We start from the raw sequence: 24,020 nt of genomic DNA, 5'->3' as shown, positions 1-24,020 counted from the left end.
AAGATAATAAATATGGAAGTGCTTTACAGTCCCTCTTGGATTAGAGGGGGTACCATAAAGTTAAGACTTCTGTATGAAAACTTCTTTCTTTTTCAATAAAATCTCAGTGACTATATTCTGCTTTCTAGTCTTATTTTAGATTAAATCTTTTTAAAAAATACTTGTGATAAACATGCAAAAAAAAAAAAACCCCAAAACAAACCCAAGTTCTTTCTCAATTAGTATTTAAAAAAAAGAAAAAAAAGATTCAAATGTAGCAGGGGGATTTGGGGCTTCACAGAAGAACCCAATAGGGAAGGTTTGTTAAAAACAGCCAAACCAACTGACAAATGAGTGTGTACATGTACTATACATAGAATTACCTGTGTTTTCTTTTTAAAATTAGGAAAAAGCAGCCCCACGACAGAGGGATATATCTTGTCCTATAAGTCTATGGCTTATATTTAATTAAAGTCTTTGAATATATTAAGTAATAAGTGCTTTAGGACTAGAATAAACAGAAGGAATATACCAGTGACTGCACTATTTATGATTCAAGGCTGATTTGTAAATCTCATCTATTTTATATTTCTCATGAAGGACTATCTACCTTTTTCTTTAGATAGCTGTTTTGCAGATTTCTCTCATTTCCAGGTACTTGGTAGCTGTTTGCTTTGCCACAAATGACTGTGTAGGAATTGGTTAGTGAATGAAAGGAAGACTGAAAGTTTGAGGGCCAGGCTACCACAGAACCCTCAAACATATACATACTTGGATGAGGACGACCTGCTAGCATCCACCGAGGATCATACGGGGCTTTTGTGGGAACAAATTCGATGATTCTATCTATAGGATCCTTGGAGGTCAGGAGAGGAACTGAACTGTGCACACTCTAAAAGATCAAGAGGGAAAGAGCACAGCAATCAGGGAACAGTTCTCATCTTCCCACTCAGTAAAAGTCATGACACAGACCATACTGGTCACCACAGGGACACACATGCATTAGTCCCACTCGTCAGCTAGAAGCATCCCAATGCATGCGAGTCCTGAGGAACAGGCACAGCCCTCATGTCTCACATAGAAGTCTGGCACAAAGTGTGCATCCTGACTCTTGATTTCAGTGTGCCCAGGCCTTTGGGGAAGCTCTCCAGAGGGAGGGATGGCCATTAGAAAGGAGCAAAACCACCATGAGAAGGAAGATTTAATATGCTGGGATCTGAGCCCAGATAGACCATGAAGGCTTCTGTGTCTAGAAAACATGAGAGACTTAATCAGTGAAATCTAATGGCACTTTAAAGGTAGAAGGCCAAAGATGGCTGTAGGAAAAAAAAAAAAAAAAAAAAAAACCTTTCAGAGGAAAATCTCATATAAAAAAAATTCCTCCACCCTAAAAAGGGAGACTGTCAAACATGGAGGTAATAAGCTGTGTGCTGTGTCACTCCTGGGCAGGAAGGGCTCACCTTGGGCATATAAGACAGCCAGTGCAGGACAGTGAAAACCCCTTCAAAGTCATCACAAACGGTGCTGTGGGTCACCCCATTGTTGTGCATGATCTGGATGCCTCCGAGCTGATTATTGGAGGTGTATACTTCTCGACCCAGGACCTAGAGAAACAAGCAGGAGAAAAGACATTCATCTTGACAGAACTAAAGGCAGTCTATTTTGGAATTCTAACTAAAATGATTTTTTTCTCCCCAAGACAGAGATTCCAGCCTCCATGGATTGTTCTAAAGGACAATCTGGCACTTCATCCTAAAAAGAAAACTTAGAAAATGAAAAAGGCTTTTAACAATCACATGTACTGTTGCAATCTAAAAACCAGCAAGCCCCTCCTCTCTCCTCTGCTTTCTCTGTCTTTCTTTCCTGGCTGCCACATATCAGCACAACACACTTTGAGTAGAAACCACAGGGGTGGATGATGCTGGGACTCTGAGACATACGGTGCAGATATAGCGAACTTGTTGTATATATACATAAAAGAGGTAATACGCCTGTCTTCTGACAATCTTTAGTGGCAGACCTATTAAAGAAACACTGTGAGGTTTCGAGTCCTTGTTTTTTAAAATGGATTACTTTCCCCTTACATTGATTTTTAAACCCCTCCTTCCTCTTCTCCCTCCTTCCCCCCACACAAGCCCTAAGGCTGGAAAAAGCCTGAAGCAACTCATGATACACACATGAACCCTTGAACTGGGTATAGGGCAGTGATTTATACCCAAGCCTGCCTATCCCCCATCCTTCCCTGCCAAGGTTCCAGGGAATTCAGGGCCTCCATCTGCAGTGTTCCCCTGGAGGAGTTTAACCCTTGTGGGGTGTCCAAGGGTACCTGCAACTGGAAACCACAAAGTTTCGTTTAAAGAAGAAAAATGGAAGAAAAAATATTCTTGGACTTAGAAATTGTAGGGTTTCTTTTCCCCTTGAAGATTGGTTAATAATTTCTTTCAGGGAGGGAGGTCTTCTGACCCAGCAGATGGGAACCGGGCAGTCTGATCACTGACTATTGCAAACTGCTGAGTGTGTAGTAATTGCCAGTCATCTAGGGTAGCCCTGGAGAGCTCTAAACAGTTGTAGAGCACTTACTGTATTTTACCTTTCCTTTTTCCACTGCCTCCTCCTTTAGAAAATAACTACAACACAAAATTTCTTCCTTACTAACTTTATTCATTTCCAATCTCTGGGGAGAACCTAATAAATGAAAGGCCAGCGAATTCTACCTGTATATTCCCATTTTGCCCCTTCTCGTTAGGTGCTTTCAGAGGTTCCCGCTTACTGGGTCAGCCCCTGCATCAAGACCCTCTGAAGCTGAGGAAGTTGGTGACCAAAGTAATCACCTCAGTGTGACCCAGTTGGCCTTAGTTCCATTTAACTTCAGCTAGAAGGGGTGGAATAGACGCTACTGAAAGGAGTATGGAAAGCAAAATTGTTCTCAGATTACTGCTGTCCTTGATAAGGAAGTGCAGAGAACATCCCTTGTCGTAGCCCCAAGCTGAGCAACACACCGGTGCCTCCTCTGAAGGAGCCTCAGCACCAGGAGAGACCAAATCTGACCACTGGGCTCCCATCTTCCTCTCAGTCTGCCTTTAATCTCAGCCCAGGCACTGCGGCTCTTTTCTCATTCTCCTGCTGTCTCTTTCCATTTGCCCTCTCTCTGACTGATACACTGATCTCTCGGTCACTCGGCTTTCTGCTCCACTGAGTCCATATTACTAATAACACCTCCGCCACGGCCAGTTTACCTCATGAAGGCAGGAGCACATCATTACAAAATAAACTCATAACTTTGACATTCTAGCAAATACACGCCGTTTGTTATTTTTATGGCTTTAGTCTTTCTAACAGGCAGAGGGCATTACATACCTGTTTCATTTATATCTTTAAATGTGTGCACACATGCACACTCTCACATGCATCAGGAAACAAAACAGAACAACAACAACAAAAAAACCCAAACAAATATCCAAAGCTGCCAGTTGATGGGGGACTCTGGTGGAGGCAGAAACCCTGTCACTCAGGGAGGCCACGCTCTGATCTGGCTCCAGTTTTATGGATGTCATAAACCTGATGGCCCACAACTGGTCCTTCTGGGACAGACTGCCTCTCTGCCAGAAGTCGTTCGGTGTGATCAGCAGTATTTTTAATTATTAAAATAAAATTGGAAAGGGGAAAAGAAATAAAAAGGAGATACTGCACTGACCCTGAATGTCTGCTATTCACAATCTATGTCAGGAGCCAAGCACCTCTTGTCCCCTACATGAGAGAGCTGGGGCTGTTTTCTACTCACGAACATTGCTTTCCTTCCTATGCGACATTGTCTCCAGTCCTGGATAAATATGTAACCGCTAGAATCTCACACCTCTCCAATCTTTGGAAAAAAGGGATGAAAGCAGAACAAGAGATGCTGAGCTGTTCAAATACATCTTCCCTAGACATCTTTGTCCCTTCATTTCAAAAAGGAAGAGAACACCCAGAGCCAGGTGATGTCAGAGACTCTGCCACTTGCCCATTCTCCCCCACATTCTCACAAACTAATGGGAGATGACCTCGGAAGGAGCAGCCATTTAATAACTTAGCATGCCCTCCCTTTAGAAGTGGGAACTCAGGTTCTGCTGCTTTGGCATTGTTCTGAAAAGGCAGCGGTATTTGTATGTTTTTTTTCTCCACCAGATTCAGAAAGAACCTAACCAGGGCTTACCACGACCAAGGACTTCCTTATGGGCTAAAAGAATGTTTGTCGTGTGAGAAGATTCATTGAATTTAGGAATTAAAGAGAAAAATTACAGGACAGACTAACAGATGATCCAAATGGCTTTCCTCTGATCAGCCTTTTTGTAGTAGGTGGGGGATGGGGAGGGCAAGGACACACAAAATGAAACCTGCTTCACTAACCATAAACAAATGCTAACAATCATAGGTACTTAACAATCGCTGAGAGAAAGCAGCACCCTCCAGTTCATCTTCAATGACCGTATGTTTGGAGCATACACGGGTAGAATGAGGGCGCACACAATAGCTCCTGATTTATAGGGGTCGTTGCTGACTCAAGTGGTTTTAATGATTTTAGAATACTTCGCAACAAAAGCTCTAACTGAAGAAGCAGAATCTGAGCTAGGACAGAATCCATTCTACCTCCCTCTGAAATGATCATGCTGAACAGGTACTCAACCCCTGATCAGACTCTAGGCGGCAAAGAAAACAGCCCACATAGAAAGAAACACCTTTTTTTTTTTTGTATACTTCAGTATGCTGCCCTACTGACCTTCTAGAGAAAAACCTAAGTTAAATGTTCCTCATCGACAAAATATTCTCATGCAGTAGGTGAGCTTCATTCGCCAGTCTAATTTGGAGATAGGCATTTATATCTAAGTTGCTTGCCATATTTCATTCCCCAAATTATTCCTCTCACATTTTTCTACTGCGTGATACAAATTTTACCTGCCCAACAAGCATCAATAGCCATGTAAACACAGGAGCCAATCAGACAGAGGTGTCTCCTGAGGCTCCACTTTGCTACCTATCCCTTGGTTCTAAGCGGAGAAGCAATACGGGAACAGGCACCATCTCAGCGTTTGTCTTGAGGGGTGCCCATGCCGACAAAACTGAGTAAGGGCCGAGTCAGAGAGGACCCACCATCCACATAAACAAGCCTCATCCAGCACTTAACTCATTGCAGCTGGCGGACCTGAGAATGAAGGGCACCGGACAAAACCCAATGATGAACAGACACAGTTGTTAAAGGTTCCACCCAAGATGCTACCTAGCTTAGAGAAATGTTGAGATACATAAGTACAAACGAATGCAGTCATACATACATGCTAAGGCCTCTGCTGCTGCTGCTGCTGCTTATCTAGAGACACTGCAGACAGCTCAGGTTTACCATAGCTGACAGGCAATGAAAACAGTCTAATATACCGCCTGCTCGCTCCCTTAAATCCCTTTTTGGAGATCAAGATAAACACGTTCTTCCTTTCCCCGGTGCTCCTGACGTTTGACTGAAGTGGCAGAGCATTGTGAGGTTTTGTGCAAATGAAATCACTATGTAATATTGAGTAAGTGTAGTATTTACTTGTCGGGATATTTGTCAGTACAGCATTGAGATTTCCAAGTTTCACAAATGCAACTTAGCTCAATTTTTATAAAATTACTATTGTCCTGATGTACACATGATGTTGGAGACCGTGAGACTCGTAGGCAAATATTTGCAATCATGTGCTGAAGATGTGAAAAATAATGACACGTGTCGATGGAATAAAAAATGAAATCTATCACTGCTTTCCCCTATATCCAATCTTTCCCCTTTTAAGCAATCCTAGGTGAGGCAGGGCAAGCTTCTATTTAAAGAAGCAGGGAGTACGAAATTCCTCCTGTGCCTAAGAATTAAACTACACAAGCTGAGTCCTTGCTGCAATCCTCTATCTCATTAGGATATTTCCATTCTCAAGAGGATGTGAGGAGGGGTTTTGTTAAATTTCCTGAGCAAACGTCATCATGGACTTCATCCATGATTCTAGATATTAAAGTCACTCTGGGATCTGTCAGGTTATTGATAAAGGTTGGGTTAAGACAGAAAGAGAAATAGATACGAGAAATATACAGAAGCAGGGGGAAAGTGGTAAAATAGGGACAAAAGAATGGAACTAGCATGAGAGAGAGGAAAAGGGAGAGGGAGACAAAAAAGAATTAAAAAACAAAACAAAACAAAACCAGCCCCACAACAGCTCATCTACCCAGTGCAGCTAACTCCCTCCTTTCCCTGACCTGAGAGGACTACATTTTTAAAAGCTGACAAGTAATTCAATCTCCAATTAACAATTTTAAGTGGTGCAGCACATATTACTCTGTAAATGTTTCACCAGGAATATATCCAGGGGTGAACAGAATTAAATCTCCTGGGAGATAGAATGGGCACCCATGTGACCAAGAATATTTGGGGATTCCAAAACACAGTCTCTTAATACACAGATGTAAGACTTACAACTCCCTCTCCCCCTTTATTGTCCCTGCGGCTGCTGGTGAATCGAAGTGCTGGTTGGCAGCTGGGAGACCAAGGTTGAGGGTAGAGAAGGGGCACAGTGAAATTCTGCTGGCAGAGGGTGGGAAAGTCTCTGACTTGAGCCACAGCTGGATTTGAGACTATCCACTACAAGGCCTGAAATCTCTCTACAAGCAGCAAAATTATGAAGTGATCAGTTTGCTGGTGGATAAACTGGAGTAAAGGGACTGTGTTACCAGTGATAGGAAAAGAACTGAGCCAAAAAGAGGCTGATATATACATGCCAGAAATAACACAGGAAGACCCCTGCTCACTGAAGTGTGGAGAGAACAGAGGAATGAGTTAGAGAGCAGAAGGATGAGAATTTTAAAAAGGACTGGGTAAGAATCACGCTCATTTGTAATGTAAAGGGGGTGGAAAGGAGCCACATTAAAGTTTAGTTGTCAAATGTATGAGGAAAAGCACAGGCTTTTAGAGAGAGAACCAACTGCTGAAAGAAAGCATTCTTCTCAGGAACCCAATCAACTCCTCATTTAGCTACAGGTTTGAAAGTGCTTTCCAAATATGGAAAGTTTTTGAAGTCTGATTTATTGGGGTGTAATTTACATACAGCAAAAAGAGTCACTTTTAGCTGTTTAATTCTGTGAATTTTTTTTAAAGATTTATTTATTTATGCAGAAAAGAGCTGGGGTACAGACCAGAGATATGGAGGGTGAGAGGACCCACCAGAGACAGAGTGGGGAACAGAACAGGCAGACTGACTGAAATACACTATTGAGGGGAACAGCGGGCGAGACAGGAGAGGTCTGCTTCGCCATGTGGATTGCTCCCTGGCTGGCCGGGGATTGAACTCATGCTGCAGAGGCTGTGAACTGCTTCATAGTGTTGTGCTTAACTCCTTGTGCCACCAGGGAGGCCCTAATTCTGTGAATTTTTAAAAAAGATTTATTTATTTATGCCTACAAGAACTGGGGTGCAGGCCAGAGGTGTTGGTGGTGGGTGAGAGGATTCACCAGAGACAGAGTGGGGAACAGAACAGGCAGATTGACTGAAACACACTGCTGAGGGCACAGCAGGCAAGTCAGGAGAGGTCTGCTGCACCATCTGTGTAGCTCCCTGGCCAAGGATCGAACTCCTGCTGCAGTGGCTGCAAACAGCTTTGTAGGTTGTGTTTTAACCCCTTGCACCACCAGGGAGGCCCTAATTCTGTGAATTTTGACAAATACATGCAGTGATACAACCACCACTGTGATCAAGACATAGTTCCCTCATCTTCTTGGTAATCAACACCCTTCTCCCTTCCCTGACAACCACTGTCTCCAGTTCTGCCTCTCCTAGAATACCATGGAAAAGGAGTCATACAGTACAGGTGCTTTTGTACCCAGCTCATTTCGGTTATCTACCGCACCTGAGATGCATTCATGCTGCTACAGGTGTCAGTCACATTCTACTGCTGAGTTAACATTTCGTTTTAGGAAAATAGCACAACTTGTTCAATTGTTTGTCTGTTAGTGGACATTTGGGTTGTTTCCAGTTTTTGACAATTATGATGAAGTAGCTAGAGACATTCATGTAGAGGTTTTAGAGTGGACACATGTTTTCATTTCTCTTTGGTGAATACCCAGGAGGAGGATTGTTAGGTTATAAAGTAAGTATACAACTTTCTACTTAAAAAAAAAACTTTTCAAAATGACTGTAGCCTTTTACATTCCCACCAACGATGTATGAGAGTTCCACTTGTTTCACATCCTTGCCAATACCTAGTATTATCAGTTTAAAAAAAATTTTTTTGGTGGTATCTAATTATGGTTTTTATTTTATGTCCCTAATAACTGGTGCTAAGCATCTCTTCATGTGTTTATTTACCACCTGAAAGAAAGATATAAAGCTTTTTGGGGAACTGGCCATTCAAATTTCTTACCGGTCTAAAAAATTACTGAGTTTCTTTTTTTAGTTGTGAAATTCTCTCTATATTTTAAATACTAGTCTTAGTTCAAATGTTTTCTAAAGATGAAAAAAAAAATTTAATTCTCTGTTTTTCAGTCAACCTCTCAGTGATTTTGCTGAGTATGATATACAATGGGAGGCCACACTGAAAGGCAGCTCACTTGAGGGCCTGCCTGTGCCCACCAAGAGGGTAGGCAGGTTCGGGGCTTGCTGGGACCTGGCTTTGTGGGGAGTACCACTGACTGTTCAGGGCTGCAGCCTGTCTGTTTTCTCATTTATATCTGGTGAGCAGCAAGTTCATTTTTTCCCCTTAGAACACATAAAAAGCCGATTATTGACTATTAGCCTAAATCTCAACTCTAGTAATGCAGGAACCATCTTTGTATGTCCACTGCAATGGAACAGAATTTTAGACAGAACAGCAAGCAATCAATGCATGTAAGCTGCTGAACTTAGTGCTGTATAAAAATATGGCTTCGATTTATAATTTCAGCAAGTTGAACCACTACTATAATCAAAAGAAGTTTATTAGTGTTATAACATGTACAGGCTGCTTTTTCAAGCAAAGCAAGAGGTTAAAATTCCCTACCCTTTTAGATTTCCCCTGTGTGGACATTGGGTCTTCTTTCAAAATTCTTTACCTGGGCTAGGATTAAGCTAGTAACTCTATAAGGTCCTATTATGTTAGGTTTGCTCTAGTGAGCTGCACAAACCTGCTTTATCTGTTGAGAAAAGACATATTGTAAAGATTGGGTCAGATAGAAAATGAAGATACTCAAAACTTGATTATATGTTCCAGTAGTCTTCATTTCTCATATTTGCATCTATGGATTGGTTAAATTTGGGAGGGTTCTTTTCCTTAATAACACCGAATTCTCAATTTCTCTTATGTGCAAACTATTTTTAAAGGGCTTAAATTCTAGACACTGAGACATTATTAAAATTAGGAACCAAAAAATAAAAAAAAATAAAAAATAAAATTAGGAACCAGTCAAGAATCAACCAGAAAAACTTGAAGTCTGGGTCTAGTAATCTGTAGTTCAATCTAAATAGCTTCTCCTTTCATAATTCAACACTCCTGACTGTGTACATTAGCTGATTAGACTGTGTGAAGATGGCCACTCTGAATGAGAGGGAGCATAGCTAGATTTGGATCCATGCACAAGGGACATTCTACAGAATGATGAACAGCCAGGAGTCAGGTTTCTAAACAATCTCGTTTCCCATGTCTTTATCATATTCACACAGCAGTCTGGGCACAGCCAGGGCCCAGGTCTGTCTTCCTCCTGGAAAAGACTGGAGTCCTTGCATTTCTAATCTACCAACGTATGCAGTTCTTGCACTTTTAATTTATGAGTGTTTGGGGGGAACCTCTCTGACTTGGGAACATATTGGCTCGGTCTAATGCTTGGAGATTATTAAACTCGGAGCTATGCTCCACTATCAAGTCTACAGATCTTTTATTTAGAAGATATGGTGCTCTAAATGCACAAAGAGCTCCCTGTCACCTTCACATTAAAGCCCCTAGTGCCTGGTAAATGGAATTATATAGCTGTCATCTCCTTTCCCCAAAGTTTTAAGAGTACAATGGGCTCATTTTTTCACACTCCATCCCAGCTTCAGAAGTAAGAGACCTACTTTGTATTGATTTAAGGTCTCAGAAATAAATAAACCTGCTTCACCGCTGTGATTCACAACAAATTCATGATACACTATTGCATGATATATTTCAAGCTCTTGCTCTGGCTCTCTTTTTCCTCTGGTGAGTGATGGGGGAGGTGGGAGGTAGTAGGGAGCTGCAAAGCTGACAGCCTGATGGTTATTGGAGATGGCTGCTGACTGCAAATCCAGAGCAGACACTGTTGGAGGAGTATGGGATTTTTTTTTTTTTTAAACCAGGGGGCAGGTGTGAGAAGCTAATTTACTTGGGTTTCAGGCTGGGGTTGGGGAAGAAGAAAGGTTAAGGGGAAAGAAGGGGTAGATGGAATAACAAAGCTTCAAGTGAACACTAATCTGCAAAGACAGCGCTATGAACATTTGTAGTAAGAGAGAAAGGTGAGGAAAATCTAGCTTAAGGAAGGTAACATGACTGAAGCTGAAGAAGCTGAACCACTCTGCCTAAGGGATCATGCTCATAGTCCTAAGAGAGTGTTCAGCTGGAGTTCAGGGATGATGTTTTGTTAAAGGAAGAGAATGCAGAGGCCCTACAGAATCTGTGATATAGGGTTATTTCTTCGTTCCAATACTGAAGCAGCATGAGAATCCTGAAGGTTGAAATGGATACTCTGGATATAGGGCAGAGCTGTAAGGAGGCCCCCACATCTGAAGGAAGTGGGTGGTAAATACTAGCATTTTAACTTTGTTTGTGTACCTTCAGTGCTTTTGAGTAATTCCATCTTTATCACCTTTCCTCACTCCTGAGATAAGCAATGACAAACCTCTGACCCAATGAGATTTAACTAATATGTAAATATACACCACCCCAAAAGACCTAATTCTCTAGCTGTGAATCAGGCTCTCGACTTTCATGAAGACAGGTGTTGGGAAAGCAGGAGATAAACCAAGTGCCAAAAGTTTGGCAGGACACTGTGTAGTAGACCCCAAGGGTCATGCACAGTGCTTCAGGGTGGGGTTAAATGTTAGCTGTTTCTCTTGTAATTGCTACTTATTTCTTATTTTCAGCTGGGAAGAATGTTACTTATGAAACTAGTTTCTCTTCTATCTCTGAATAGCATTTTCACCTTCACTACATTTGTTCTTGAGACAAGGCCAGACTCTGAAAGTAAAAAGGAACTCACGTACACTGCTGGTAGGAATGCATCTATAGTGGTCCAACCATTCTGGAAAGCTGTGTGGAGCTACCTATGTGACCCAGCAATTCCAATCCTAGGGATCTACCCAAAGGACACAAAAACATTAATTCAAAAGGATACTTGCACCCCTATGTTTACTGCAGCACTATTTATAATAGGTAAGATATGGAAACAACCCAAATGCCCAAAAGTAGATGACTTGATCAAGAAGATGTAGTATATATACACAATGGAATATTATTCAGCAATCAAAAAAGATAGGCCATTCGTGCAACATGGATGGAGCTGGAAAGGATTATGCTCAGTGAAATAAGTCAGAAGGAAAAAGAAAAATATCAGATGATTTCACTTATAAGAGGAATATAGGGGAACCAAGTAAGGGATCAGGGGAAAAAATATGACAAAAAAATTAACAGGCAACTACAAATCAGAGACATTCTGCAGGGTAGAGCGAGGGACAGGGATCAAAACAGGGGAGGGAAGAACACAAGGGACTATGGCAATGGTGTACGGGTAAACAGATGGTGGGAATTCTAGAGGGAGGACACCTGAGAAGAGAAAGCAAACATTGTAAAAAAAATGAACAATGATGTAAAATATATATAAATTATTTTTAAAAAAGAGAACATAACACTGACAGTTGCTTTGTTAATTTTGAATGTTACTTCTTAAGAGGAAGTTATCTGTACAGAGAAACAGAGTTTAGCCAAATATAAGGAAGAACTTTAGGTAGACAAGAGGGATTGACTCAAAAATTACTGAGCTCCCCTTGAGTTTTTCAAGAATAACTGAATATTTGATAATGGTGTCATGGAAATTCAAATAACTGTTGACTGGGTAGACTTTTGAGGATCCTTCTTCTCCCAACATTTATGATCCTATGGCCTTTTGTCATCTTCAGTATCACCACCACTACTTCCGCCACTATATGCTATGTTTCTACAATATGGAAAAGAAACAAGATTTTTAAAAATTCAAATCATTGTACTTTACAACTCCCATTCCTAATATAACTAGTATATAGTAATTTTTCATCACTGATATGTAATCTCACTAATATATAATACCCTAATAATAGTCTCTCTCTTCCTCCCTTCCCCAGTCTATCCTCTCTGCTCCAGCCTAACACTGTTCCCTTGCTATAAATCAATACACATCTTCACGGCATAACAGAATAAAGGAAACTGAAGAAAATTTAAGTTTAAGAGATCCTCTGACTCTTCACGTCAAGGTGGGAAATGTATTTTAACAAAGAGGCAATTGAGGCCCAAATAAATCTTTAAAAAAAATAGGTAATTATACAAAAAGAAATATAAAGTTTTGATAACTTCAAAAAGTTTGAGTACAATTACAATACGTTGTCAAACATGATTTCTGAGCCTTATTCAGTGCCCCAAACAGGGCCTCAAAGTTCTCACTTCATCTAGTTCTGAAATGACCCTTGTAGATTCTCACAAGTCATTACTCTGAGTCACCATTCCCACAAGGGGCTCTCTTAGTGAATTAAGGGCAACTTCTCTAATGGATCTGTGACTGACAATTCCAACCTATTAGATCTTCAAATTAGAGGGTTCAAGGTCAAGCTGCTGGAAGATCACTATGACACACTAATGGAGTCACAGATATCTGGTACAGTCATCTACCAAACACAAGGTACATCAAATGAAAAACAAATAAAACACCCTCCCACCCCAACAGGGCCAGAATTGTCCATATTTGGAGGGGAGGGCACTTGAAAATTAAGGCGATCTGCTCATTGCAATCCTTTCTGAGAATTCATTCATAATGCTAAAGCAAGTGTTACTCAAAAACGAAGCTCAAATGCCCTCTTTAGAAAGGAGAGTGATCCCATCTGGGGCTATAGTTGTACAGGGACTGTCTATTGTGAAAATAGGTAGTTAGGGACTTTTAAAAATGCAAATTGCTGAACTGATCCTTAGTGTCATTATGGGCTATTGTATCAACAAGTCCTTGGGGACTCTTGTAGACAGATGACTGACACATATACTACCCTATCAGGACCGGACATGGTGCCTCTCACATTAATGGCTTTCCAAGTGTGGTGATCGTCTTCAGATAACATCTGTTGGGAAAGTCAATACATGAATGTACCTCTACAGTGAGAACTAACACCTAACATTTCCTTAAAGGAATTTTTGTCTTCCAAGAATCAGAAAGAACAGAGAATGCTGTGTTTATATTCCCTTTCCAGGGTCTGGACAATGAACTGCAATGAGAAAGAACCCTAATATGTACCTTAGGGAAGACTATAACAGTGCCAGTGATTGACCTATATTATCTCATTTAGTCCCCACAATACCCTGCTAGATAGGTACTATTATTATCCCCATTTTATAGTTAATAAAACTAACCTTTGAAAAAAAACAAAAGACAAAAACAAATTTTAAAAAATAGAATAAAACTGTAACTCAGAAAGATTAAATAAATTGCCCAAGTCACATAACTAGTAGGTGGCAGAGCCAGTAATTAAACCAGAGCAGTGTTGGCTGTATGGTCTATAGTATAAACTATTCTACCTCTTCAGGTTATGTGTATGTTACAATGTTGCCTCTGAGTGAGAATTAAATAATCTCCCCTTTCCTTCCTGAGCCTCCATGACTCACTCATCTGTGTGTCATCGAGTCATGGAGTATGGAGAATACACAGTGCCTGCCCCTGGTGCTACAAGCTCATGGGAGTTTCCCTGACACTGTATCCAACAGTCTGCAGTAACGTCACATCTCCTACTGCACAGCTACACAAAAGTATGTATGTGGAAACTCAGATCCAGAGAGGGACTTAGACCAAGTCTCAAAGGCAGGCTAGCAGAATTAGTCTCCTGCAAACCTAACATTTTGCTTTGGCCATATTCATCATATAATTTCTTTTCTCTTGGCAAATACAGAGGAAATTAGGGCCTGATTTCATTAAGAGGAATGAAATTATAGGATATTTTTTTCCTAAAAGAAAAAAGCTTTAAAATGCTTATTCCAAGGAAGTCATCCATCAGCTCCTAAATGAGTCTGTAACCCATCTGTCATACCCATTAGTGAGGCCTTACCTCCACAGACAATGACTATCCAGAGGACAAGTCATAAACAGCAAATTCTGATTTCTCTGTATACTAAGAAGGCTCTTACCAAGTCTGGGGCAACGATCAGAAAGCTAGGGAACATGACTGTTCCCTACAATACTAGGCCCTTCCAGCCTATCCACCACCTGATATTATATGTTAAACATATTAAATAGAAATGGAGAAGAGTGGGGGAGGGGCGGGGGGAATAAATTAAAAAGTTACTGCAAAAGTCCAGTGGCACCTTGACTGAGGAGCTCATGACTCTACAAATTGTCTCCTAGTTCCCCAAGCAGACTCTACCAATTGTCTTCCTAGTTCCCCAAGCAAACAGGCCTTTGCCAGGTAAACATGATTCCCTTCAAGCAGGCAGTCTGTCCGATCCATTAGGACTGCTGTTACCATTCCCTGAGGCAGCGTGAGGAATCTGCCACCCACTGTCTACCATTTGAGGAGCTAGGACCCCACCATGAGTGACACGAAATAGCAAGCTGATAGGAGCCTCCATTATTTATGTCATCACTCTTGTGACATTTGGACAAAAAAGGAAAAAGAGCAGACTTCTCTGAGCCTGAGAACACTAAGACAGGGAACTGAACCCTTCTTAAGTTAAATTTGGAGATTTAGGAGTTCATGTGCTGACCCCGATTGAGTCTCTGTGTGACGATGTCACTTTTCTACTTACTATTTTAGTCTTCCCATCCAAGAAATGGCCCTGACACCACTACCTCACCCCAAAAAGTAGCAAGAAATCAGACAGATGGTCTCGATTGAAGTTTCAAGTAAAGTCATCCAGAGGACCTCTAATCACCAGTCCACTGCTTTTAGTTCAAATGTCAAATCTACTTCTGCAACATTCAAGAAGACCCAGATACTGTATCTCTCTTGGACTTGGTAATATTTTGAGTATTTTACAAATAACTGCAGGCAACAAAAGGCAAGGCAGAAGAGGAAAGATAATACACAAATACTGAGCTCACAAGCATAAAGGGATAAAAATATAAATGTGGAAAGCTCTTTCTGGTTTTGGAACAAAAGACACTGAGGCAAAGGATGGTGTCCATGAATAAAACACGTTCATGTACAGTAAAACCACTGGAAGTAAAGAACAGGAAACTGCAAGAATATTTATATTTTCTATGCAGGTCACTACTGTTGGCTACGAAAAAGAATCCTTTAAAATGGAAGTCTTTAGAAGCAAAAGGTAGGAAGGTCTAAACTAATTAAAAACAGGTTGGCTAAGGACGAGCAGCATCCCGTGTGCAATGAGATGGAGTGCAGCCATAAAAGTGCAGCGGACGTACGGTGTATTAAGTTAGGGATGTGTGTCTCTCCAGCTTTAGGTCTATTAAAGGAACAAACTATTTACATGTTGCTGCATTACAGGCATATGATATGTAGAGTGTCATCCCTTTCTCTTCAAATTGAACCATGTTAAGCCAAATCAGAGATGGGGTTGGTGGGGGGGAGGGGCTGAGGAGAGAGGGAGAATAGCAGGAAGAAAGAAAGTTTTTAAAAAATCTCTGCCTCAGCAAAAGTTTTCATTAAAATTTTAGACAAATGATCCCTGTGTCCTTCTCCCTTGCTGCCTGGGGCTCCATGCTATTTCTATGCAAATAACAACCTCGTGGTTTATATCTTATTATTTCCACCGGAGCTGCAGCGACATGACCTGAGACGTGTAAGAGATGGGGGGTGGGAGGAAGGAGGGAGGGAGGGAGTTGAAGAGAAGAGGGGGGAGAGGGAGAGAGAGAGAGAGAGAGAGAGAGAGAGAGAGGGAGAAAGAGATGGAGTGGGTGTTCACTGAAGTGTGAAAAAATATTGTCAGGAGTGAGCGTCAAGAACAAAAAAAAAATTGCAGGGATAACGTGTTTATTTCAGTCCCCCTACCCCCACCCCCACCCCCCACCCCTGCAAACCGGCACCTTTTAAAATTCATTGGGCATCAGGCGATCATGCACAATCCATCTGCTTTCACTTTATCATTTGCATTTCATGCCTCCTGGCTTTTGATGTGCTGATACTTTGATGCAGTCAGGAGACGCGCATTATCATTATTTCAATTTTCAAAGGGGTCAACGGGATCGGCACTTGCACACACAGATTTTTTTTCCTACAACCTCTGCGCACCCACTCCCTTCTTTTCTTCACCCCAATGTTTAACATAAAGAATGAAGACTCAAAAAGGTGGGGGTCAAATGTTTACAGTCTAAAATCTTGCATATACCGCCTCCATTTCCACTTTACACAGGTACACACATATTATGAGCAAAATGGTCAAGGCTTAAGGAGGCCCCACAGTGTTTCAGACACACACAAAGACTTTCTCACACATGGATACTCAGGGAGGCAGAGAGAAAGAGGGGGATCTAGAAGCAACATACAGACACAAAGAGACAGACAGACTAGCACCCACACAGGAGAGTCATGCACGCAAAATGACCTGCATGTACCCAGAGTATCGGAGCCATAGATGCCTGCCGTAAGAAAGGCAAACAGAAATAGAAAGACACCAGCAAACAAAAAGACAGAACATGCACAAGGAGTGAGAGAAAACAATCTGAGCATGTAGCTGCTGGATAGTTTTTTTTTCCATACCTGGTAGGAAGAGGCATTCCTAAAGAATTTGCATGAAATCAGTTGTCCTCCAGCAACATGACTCTATACCTAAGAGGCACTGACAGGAAAATAGGGAAGCAGGCAGAGCTGGATTAGGTAACCTCTATAACTGATCACTCCTTTCAGCTATAAATGATCATGTTCTTCTGGAAATGAGGATTGTTTGGTAAGTTTTGGCTGTAGCTTTACTTGTCTTTCTCCCTGCAACTAGATTTCTTCCGTAACAAGCAGCCCTGTAGACTAGGAAGGTGGTGAATATAATAAATTTGATGGAGACAATTCAACTAGAGCTTAAGGAAAAATCCCTAATGCCTTTTTTATGGTACGAATGAAATTCAACCAGCAAGTTTTTAGGCAAAGCAAAACAAATAAACACAGCAGCAGCAACAACAAAACCTTTGCATTTGTAATATAGTTTGTGCATAACATAGTATCAGGGAGAAAATAAGAAACTCAATGTAACAGGACACACTTCAGAAATTAGCTCTTTTTCTACAGGAACATTATGGAAATTCAGGTGTCTTCTATAAATTCTATCCTCACAGACACTGGTACCTACAATTCTCTTCAGTGTTCATCAACATCCCATCCTATGAAGATATCCAAAAGAATAACTTAGACAAAAACCCAGTAAGACTCTCAGCAGTTTCTCCCACTGTAATAGTCTCCTTCAGGAGCCACCATCCAGAATGTTCATTTTTAGGCAACTGTCCAAAACAGGAGCAGGTGAGTCAAGTTTGTAAGTGCTACCTTGCCTTTCCTTCTAGAGAAAGGCAAACCCAGAGAGAAAACAATTCATATGAATGCAGAGAGCAAGCTGAACACATCAGATAGTTCTAATTTCTGACATTCCCCAAAGCTAATTGCACCAACAAAAGTATCAACTTTTTCTAATGGGAATGATAGGATAGGTCAATTCTTATCCCTCCACTTGCAAGTCAAGGTTTGATTTAAAAAAATAAAAAACTTTACACAAGTCTACTAAACATAATATCCAATACAGTTTAGCATGAGTAAAACTCCAGAAGTTCAATCACCATGCCATGTAAGAAAGGAAAAGGAAACTGAAATTTTATGAGTGCAGATACTTTGTGCCAAGTAGTAGGTACTTTTACTTATGTTTTCTCATCTGATCTCTATAGCATCATTCATAGGTATAAATTATTCCCTTTGATAGATAAAGAAAGCTTAGGAGCTGAGAAGGTGTATGAGTTGCACAAAGTTAGCCAATCAGCCCCAGATTATTACATATTCCTGACTGGATAGAAAATAATTTTCCTATGCCTACAAAGAAGTCAGAACTACATTGCTCTCTGTGTATTCAAGTATTCATAGTTTTCACTCTAATAAGCAGTGAGTCCCCTATCCATTTCCCCCCTTTTGGAAAAGCCCTTAAGAGCTTAGATTGAAAAGGCACATGCATTTCTTTTGAAGGGAAGATACGTCATACTCTTTCCAGCAATCAAGCCATGCATCTATCCATACATCTTCCCATTCAATATTTACCAAGCACTTCCTCTTATTATAAGGCACCCCCGTAAGTACCCCTTTTGAGAGGTACATTAACAGATTTCTCAAAACATCAAAATTTGATATCCTCAACAAATTCAGAGAATGTTTCAGAGCCAGCTCTATGTCTGGGGATACATCTCATATCCCTTACTCCTAGATGACAAAAAGGGAGGGAGAGCAAAAACAGAAGCATTCAATTAATTCTTTCTAGAAAAGACTTGAAAATGTAAACCCTTTGGAACAGGAGTTTTATATGGTTTGTTCCTTAACATATCCACAGGGCTTGGAACAGTGCCTGGCACATAGTAGGTACTCAAAATATCTGTTGAATGAAGTCATGAAGGAAGAGGCAAGCAAGTCATTGGGCAGAGAAAAGAGGTAGAGGGGAAGGGATAAACTGAGGAATGCGTGAATTGAATGGCTACCCCCCAATCAGGATTTTGAATCAGGAATTTATGATTATCTCCAAACAGCTTCACACATTTAATTTCAAAGCCTAGAAACTTACTTTGTTGAGGGCCCCAGCTCCTGTGAGTATTAAATGAGAATTTTCAACCTGGATGGTTCTCTGTCCCAGTCGGACAAGGTAAGCCCCAATCCCAATGGCCCGGCATGTAACCTCAAAAGAGAATAAATTTTACACATTATTTATGTTCTTTCCTAAGCTGTAAGAACTAAGGCACAGATACATAAAAATCACATTAACAGAAAAAAAAAAAAGTATATTTTATGGAGTCTGTTTGATTAATAACAATATAAAATAATAATTTGCTGGTAAAAAAAAAATAAGGTATGGGATTCATTCGATGATTCAAGCATTAGACATTTAAAGAATCACAGGCCCTTTACTTCACTTATACTTTTGCCCATTTCACAGATGCCCTGGTATCTATATGAGCAAGGTAAGCACTATGAGAAGAAATTCAAGATGTTAAAACTCTGGTAGAATATTTGAGAAATAAGAAGTTAAATTAAAGGCTAAAACAAGGTGCTAGGTTTCTCAAGGAAGTTCAATTATTTACATTATCCTATCTTCCCATTATCATGCATGACTAAAGTCAAATTGCAGATGTACCATTTTCAAGAACTACTCTCATTTGGAACTGAATAGCAGTGATGGATGCAAAAATAAATCCTACTCACACAGTTAACTCTTCAAAGACTTCACATTCTGGCAAGACTTACCAGGCTGATGGTGATGATCTCATCATAGGCCAGTGAGGATTCTCCAGCAATCATTCCAGAACCTCGAAGGTTTTCTGCTCCAAGTCCCTCTTCTTTCCCAATAATATCAGTTATCTTATACCTGTTGGAAACAGACACACCAAATTATAAAGGTGAAACACACTACAACAGTCCATTAAAAGACTAATCACCATTAAGGGTACTGAACATTTTTATTTAACACCAGGTGTCTCTACTCCTCTTACACTCTTCATTTATATATCTTTGCTTCTTAGCTTGGTGCTTATTTTTACTGGAAGCCAAGATGGTAAAATCCAGAAATCTATGAAATAAGGTTAAATCCATGCTCTTGATGCACACAGCAGTATGACTCTGGGGGGTAACAGTAACTTCTGTAAAATGGGAATAAAAATATCTATCTTTAAGGATTGATGTGAGAGTTAAAGTACAAGAAGGGGGCTTGACATACTGATGGCACTTGGATTTTAGACACCTTTCTCTTTACTCTCTAGAACAACTTTCTTAAAAGAAAGGTCAGCATAAATCTTTCTGTAATAAGCAATAGGCATTAAGTCAACAATTTTGGATGTTACACAGGAATAAAAAATCCAGAGGCATAATAAGAATGCTCAGCCCAATTTCTCAAGTCAAAATCCTCTCTTGCCAAGACAGGGATAAAGGGGAAGGTCAAAACAATGCACTCCCACTCTTACGCCTTTGTAAATATCAGGTGTCTACATGAGGGTTCCTGGCTATAGTCCTCTGGAGGGGCAGGTGGAATGTGTGTAGACGTGAAATGTTGGCCAGGTTGTCCAGAAAGCATCCTGTGGATCCAGTGGGAGCTACTCATCTGTCTTGTTGGCAGGGGATTAGGAGTGATAGCTGATAATGGGAAAAGGGAGATGGGGAATGCAACTAATAAAAGAAAAGAAAAATACAAAGTTGGAAGTAGAGATGGGCATTATTATTTATTGTTCCGTGTGTACCCAGAAGGCTTGGCACTGGGCACAGTTTTATAAATTGAAATAATAAATAAATATCCCACAGTGGCTCTTAAACTACTATTTTGCCCCCATATTTCTGTTTCCTTCTTTACTTTCAGTCCTCCATTGATTCCTTTCCTCTGCCTTTGCTGATGGTCTGAGGTTTTGCATCTCTGCTTCCCAGATTCCTTTGCCTTTCTATTTTTAGACTCTCCCTATATAATTCTTCCTTTTGCTCTGTATCTAGATTCTAAATTCTAAAGTTATGTTACAGAACAGCTAATCTTCTTTAAGGAGTTAATGAACCAAATTAATTTTTGCAGTGGTGGTGGTGGTGGTGGTGAGATTATGTGTTCTTTTTCTAAGGTCCACATGCCACGTAGTCACAGATACTCATGGGTCCAATCAGCCTGCAAAGCAGACCTTTTCTTTCCTAAGGGCTGCATGTTGCTTCATAGGTATTTTATTTGTTATGTGGTATCTTTTTCCATTGTATTACATGAAAAAGAGTAAAAATTTCCTATTTTCTGTTCTATGACCTGTATCTCTTCTACTATAAAGACTATTATTCTTAAAGTAGTTTCAAGTTTTAATACTATTTATAATAAAAACTCTGTATAGTGTAATACAATTACCAAAACACATATATAATTTTGATCATGACAACAACTTCAATGTGACAGGTAATAGCTCAGGATTTGTTTACTATATGCTCAGTGCTGTGCTAAGGCCTTAATATATATATTGGATTACTTGATCATCTTCTTACAGATGAGGAAATTAAGGCTCAGAGAAGAAAAATGATTTGCTTTAACAAAAATAATATATAAAAGCAACAGCTTTCTAAAATGCCACTAATAAATAATTTAAAAATATAACAGAGAGAAAAGTCCCATTCAGAGTAACAAGAAAAAATACAAAATATTTAGGAAACATTTAGAGACTCCCACCACACCCAGTGTATGCACACCAGGGGCTCTGGGGTCCACAATGATCCACCAGAGGCACTGTAGGGTATTGTAAATTGTTAAGAGAAAAACTACAATATGTCATACCTGTTGATTTCCATGTGAACTACTAGCTTTAGGTAGTTCACGCTTTAACATTAGGTAGTGCTACTTTCTTTTGACAATGTCCTGTCTTTACAAAACAGGGTTTTTAGTTTCTTGGAAAAAAGTCAAGCTCTGCACAAAAATCAGTGCAGGACAAGACAGAAGGGCAGCTGTATCCAAGCTGATTCCAAGGTTTGAGATGTTGTACAGATGCAAATATTCCATTAGTAAGCAAATGTAATTATTTATAAATATTTTTTCAATTTATGTATATTGTACTTTTAAAAGATTAGTAAGTTGTTAGAACATAAGTTCAAGTGATGTGCTAAGGTGTTTGTGGTTGACTACTTAATAGATAGAAATATTAGGTATAGCCTCTAGCCTAAAGGTACTGTGAAAAAATACTAAGATAGTAAGGGTGCTGTGAACCAAGAAAGAATGTAAAATTTTGACATAACCTACAAGTAGAAAGCTATAAAACTTTTAAAAATATATTTGAAAAAAATGCAAAAATATACCATGTTTCTTGTGAAGATTCATATTATTAAGATGTCATATCTTCCTAAATTAATTTGTAAACCTAGTGCAATTTAAGTCTAAATCACTAACACACTAAATTATGGAGTGTTTTTGGCAATTAAAAAAAAATGAGCCTAGATATAAAATCAATAAAATTTGGGTAATATTTGAGAATGTGAGGAAATCTGCCCAACTACAATAATTAAGAGTGTGGCATTAGTCCAAGAATAGACAAAAAAATTAAAAAACCAGAATATAAAGTCTAGTAATTAAGATAATTATAAAAGTGAGGAAAGCATGAATTATTCAATAAATGATATTGGAATAAGTGATTAAAATTCTGGAAAAAGACTTGCAGATAGATTATAAAAATGTTCAACTGCATTGGTAATAAAAAATACCAGTTTAAATAACAATTGCTCTTTTTATCCTATTTTATTAATTGACAACAATCAATGTTGGCAAGGGTGAAGAAAAATTAAAGTGGGGAGACAAACACATAATAGTGCTTGTCTATTGCTGGTGTGCACATATAGCTAGGTGCACTATTGCTGGTGAAAATGCAGATCTTGGGGGAGCAATTTGAAATTATCAAAAACATCTCTAAGATGGACATACCTTTTTGACTGGTAATTTAATTTTTAGAAATTAACCCAAGGGAATAACCAGAGTATTTCTAAAAGTTTATATAAAAGAATGTCCAGTCCAGGGATACAGCAGTTAAAAATTAGAATAGTCTGAATATTTAAATATGATATATTCATTATGATGAAATACTCTCAAGCCATTAAATATCATGTTCTCAAAAAACATTTTAAAAATTTATAAAATTTCCTCAAAAAAACACATTACAAAAGGGTTTTTCTATTACAATACAGTTTATGTAGAAAAAAAGTCATATTATAGAAAAGACAGCAAAAATATAGAATATATTAATAATTATTATCTCTTGGTGAGATTGTAGGGTTTTTTTAAATAATTGCTTACATGTTCCAACTTTTCTACAATGAATATAATTTAGAAACCTCAATCAATATGGTCTTTCAGTTAACAAATGGTAGAGCTAAGCCACAAACCTAAGACCTCTAGATTATGTAACAAGCAATCTTTATTTCTCTTCAAGGTCATGATCAGCAAGACAGCGAGGAAAAACTATTCTCCCTTCTTTGATCCATGGCCAAATTATTCTGATACACTTTTACCTACCTGGATTCTCCTTCATCCTCCACATGTTCACAATAGACAGAGTTGAGAGCACTGACTCTTTTATAATCTTGAGGGGTCAGATATAAATATTTGTATCCCTGTGAAGCACAAATTGTTTTTAACTCATTATTTGCCATCATCACATAACCAGAAGACATCGCAGAGCATGCATTATGCAGCTTCTTCCAAAGCTAGTTTTAAATTGCCACATCACTTCTTAGAGTTACTGTCTAATAGAATACTAACACAGACAGTCCACCTGTGAAAGATGGAAGTGCCTATTTCTCCAGTCACTGACTGCCCTTGAAACAAGATGTTGGACCGCAACTTCAAGTATACTCCATTCATTTCATTTTCCTCAGGATTAAAGAGTCATTTTCTGACTTTAGTGACATCTCTATTAAAGATATCGACACAAAATTAAAGAATTGTGTTATTACTATTTTCTATTTTCTCAAATCCATAGTAATATCAGAATATAAGTGGTCTAGGGGATGATTATGAGGAACACAATCTAGGACTTTAATATTATTTGTTTGTAATATTAGATGTTTGTAATAATCAATGAACACTGAATTCATGCCTTTTGCTTTTTCAAATAAACTGCTAGTTCCTACTGACATTAAAAAAATTATACTAGTA

The 24,020-nt window shown here is 39.4% G+C and overlaps 1 protein-coding gene across 8 annotated transcripts in view; it reads right to left on the bottom strand.

Moving 5' to 3' along the window:
- Window positions 1–24,020, bottom strand: part of ACACA (acetyl-CoA carboxylase alpha) — a 262,049-nt gene that overhangs the window by 40,079 nt on the left and 197,950 nt on the right. For all 8 annotated transcript variants that reach the window (XM_054688839.1, XM_054688841.1, XM_037495224.2 and 5 more), the window contains 5 exons: window positions 23,379–23,476; window positions 19,619–19,739; window positions 18,942–19,052; window positions 1,440–1,583; window positions 751–871 (listed from right to left, as the gene is read on the bottom strand). In XM_054688839.1, coding sequence (XP_054544814.1) covers window positions 751–871; window positions 1,440–1,583; window positions 18,942–19,052; window positions 19,619–19,739; window positions 23,379–23,476 — 595 coding nt within the window. The remainder of the gene's footprint in view (window positions 1–750; window positions 872–1,439; window positions 1,584–18,941; window positions 19,053–19,618; window positions 19,740–23,378; window positions 23,477–24,020) is intronic.

This window comes from Talpa occidentalis, unplaced genomic scaffold, assembly GCF_014898055.3.
Source record: "Talpa occidentalis isolate TD23 unplaced genomic scaffold, MPIMG_talOcc4v2.1 talOcc4.7, whole genome shotgun sequence".
In the NCBI taxonomy this organism is placed as follows: Eukaryota; Metazoa; Chordata; class Mammalia; order Eulipotyphla; family Talpidae; genus Talpa; species Talpa occidentalis.
The sequence above is the reverse complement of the archived record's forward strand: the minus strand, read 5'-3'. Positions and strand labels throughout refer to the sequence as shown.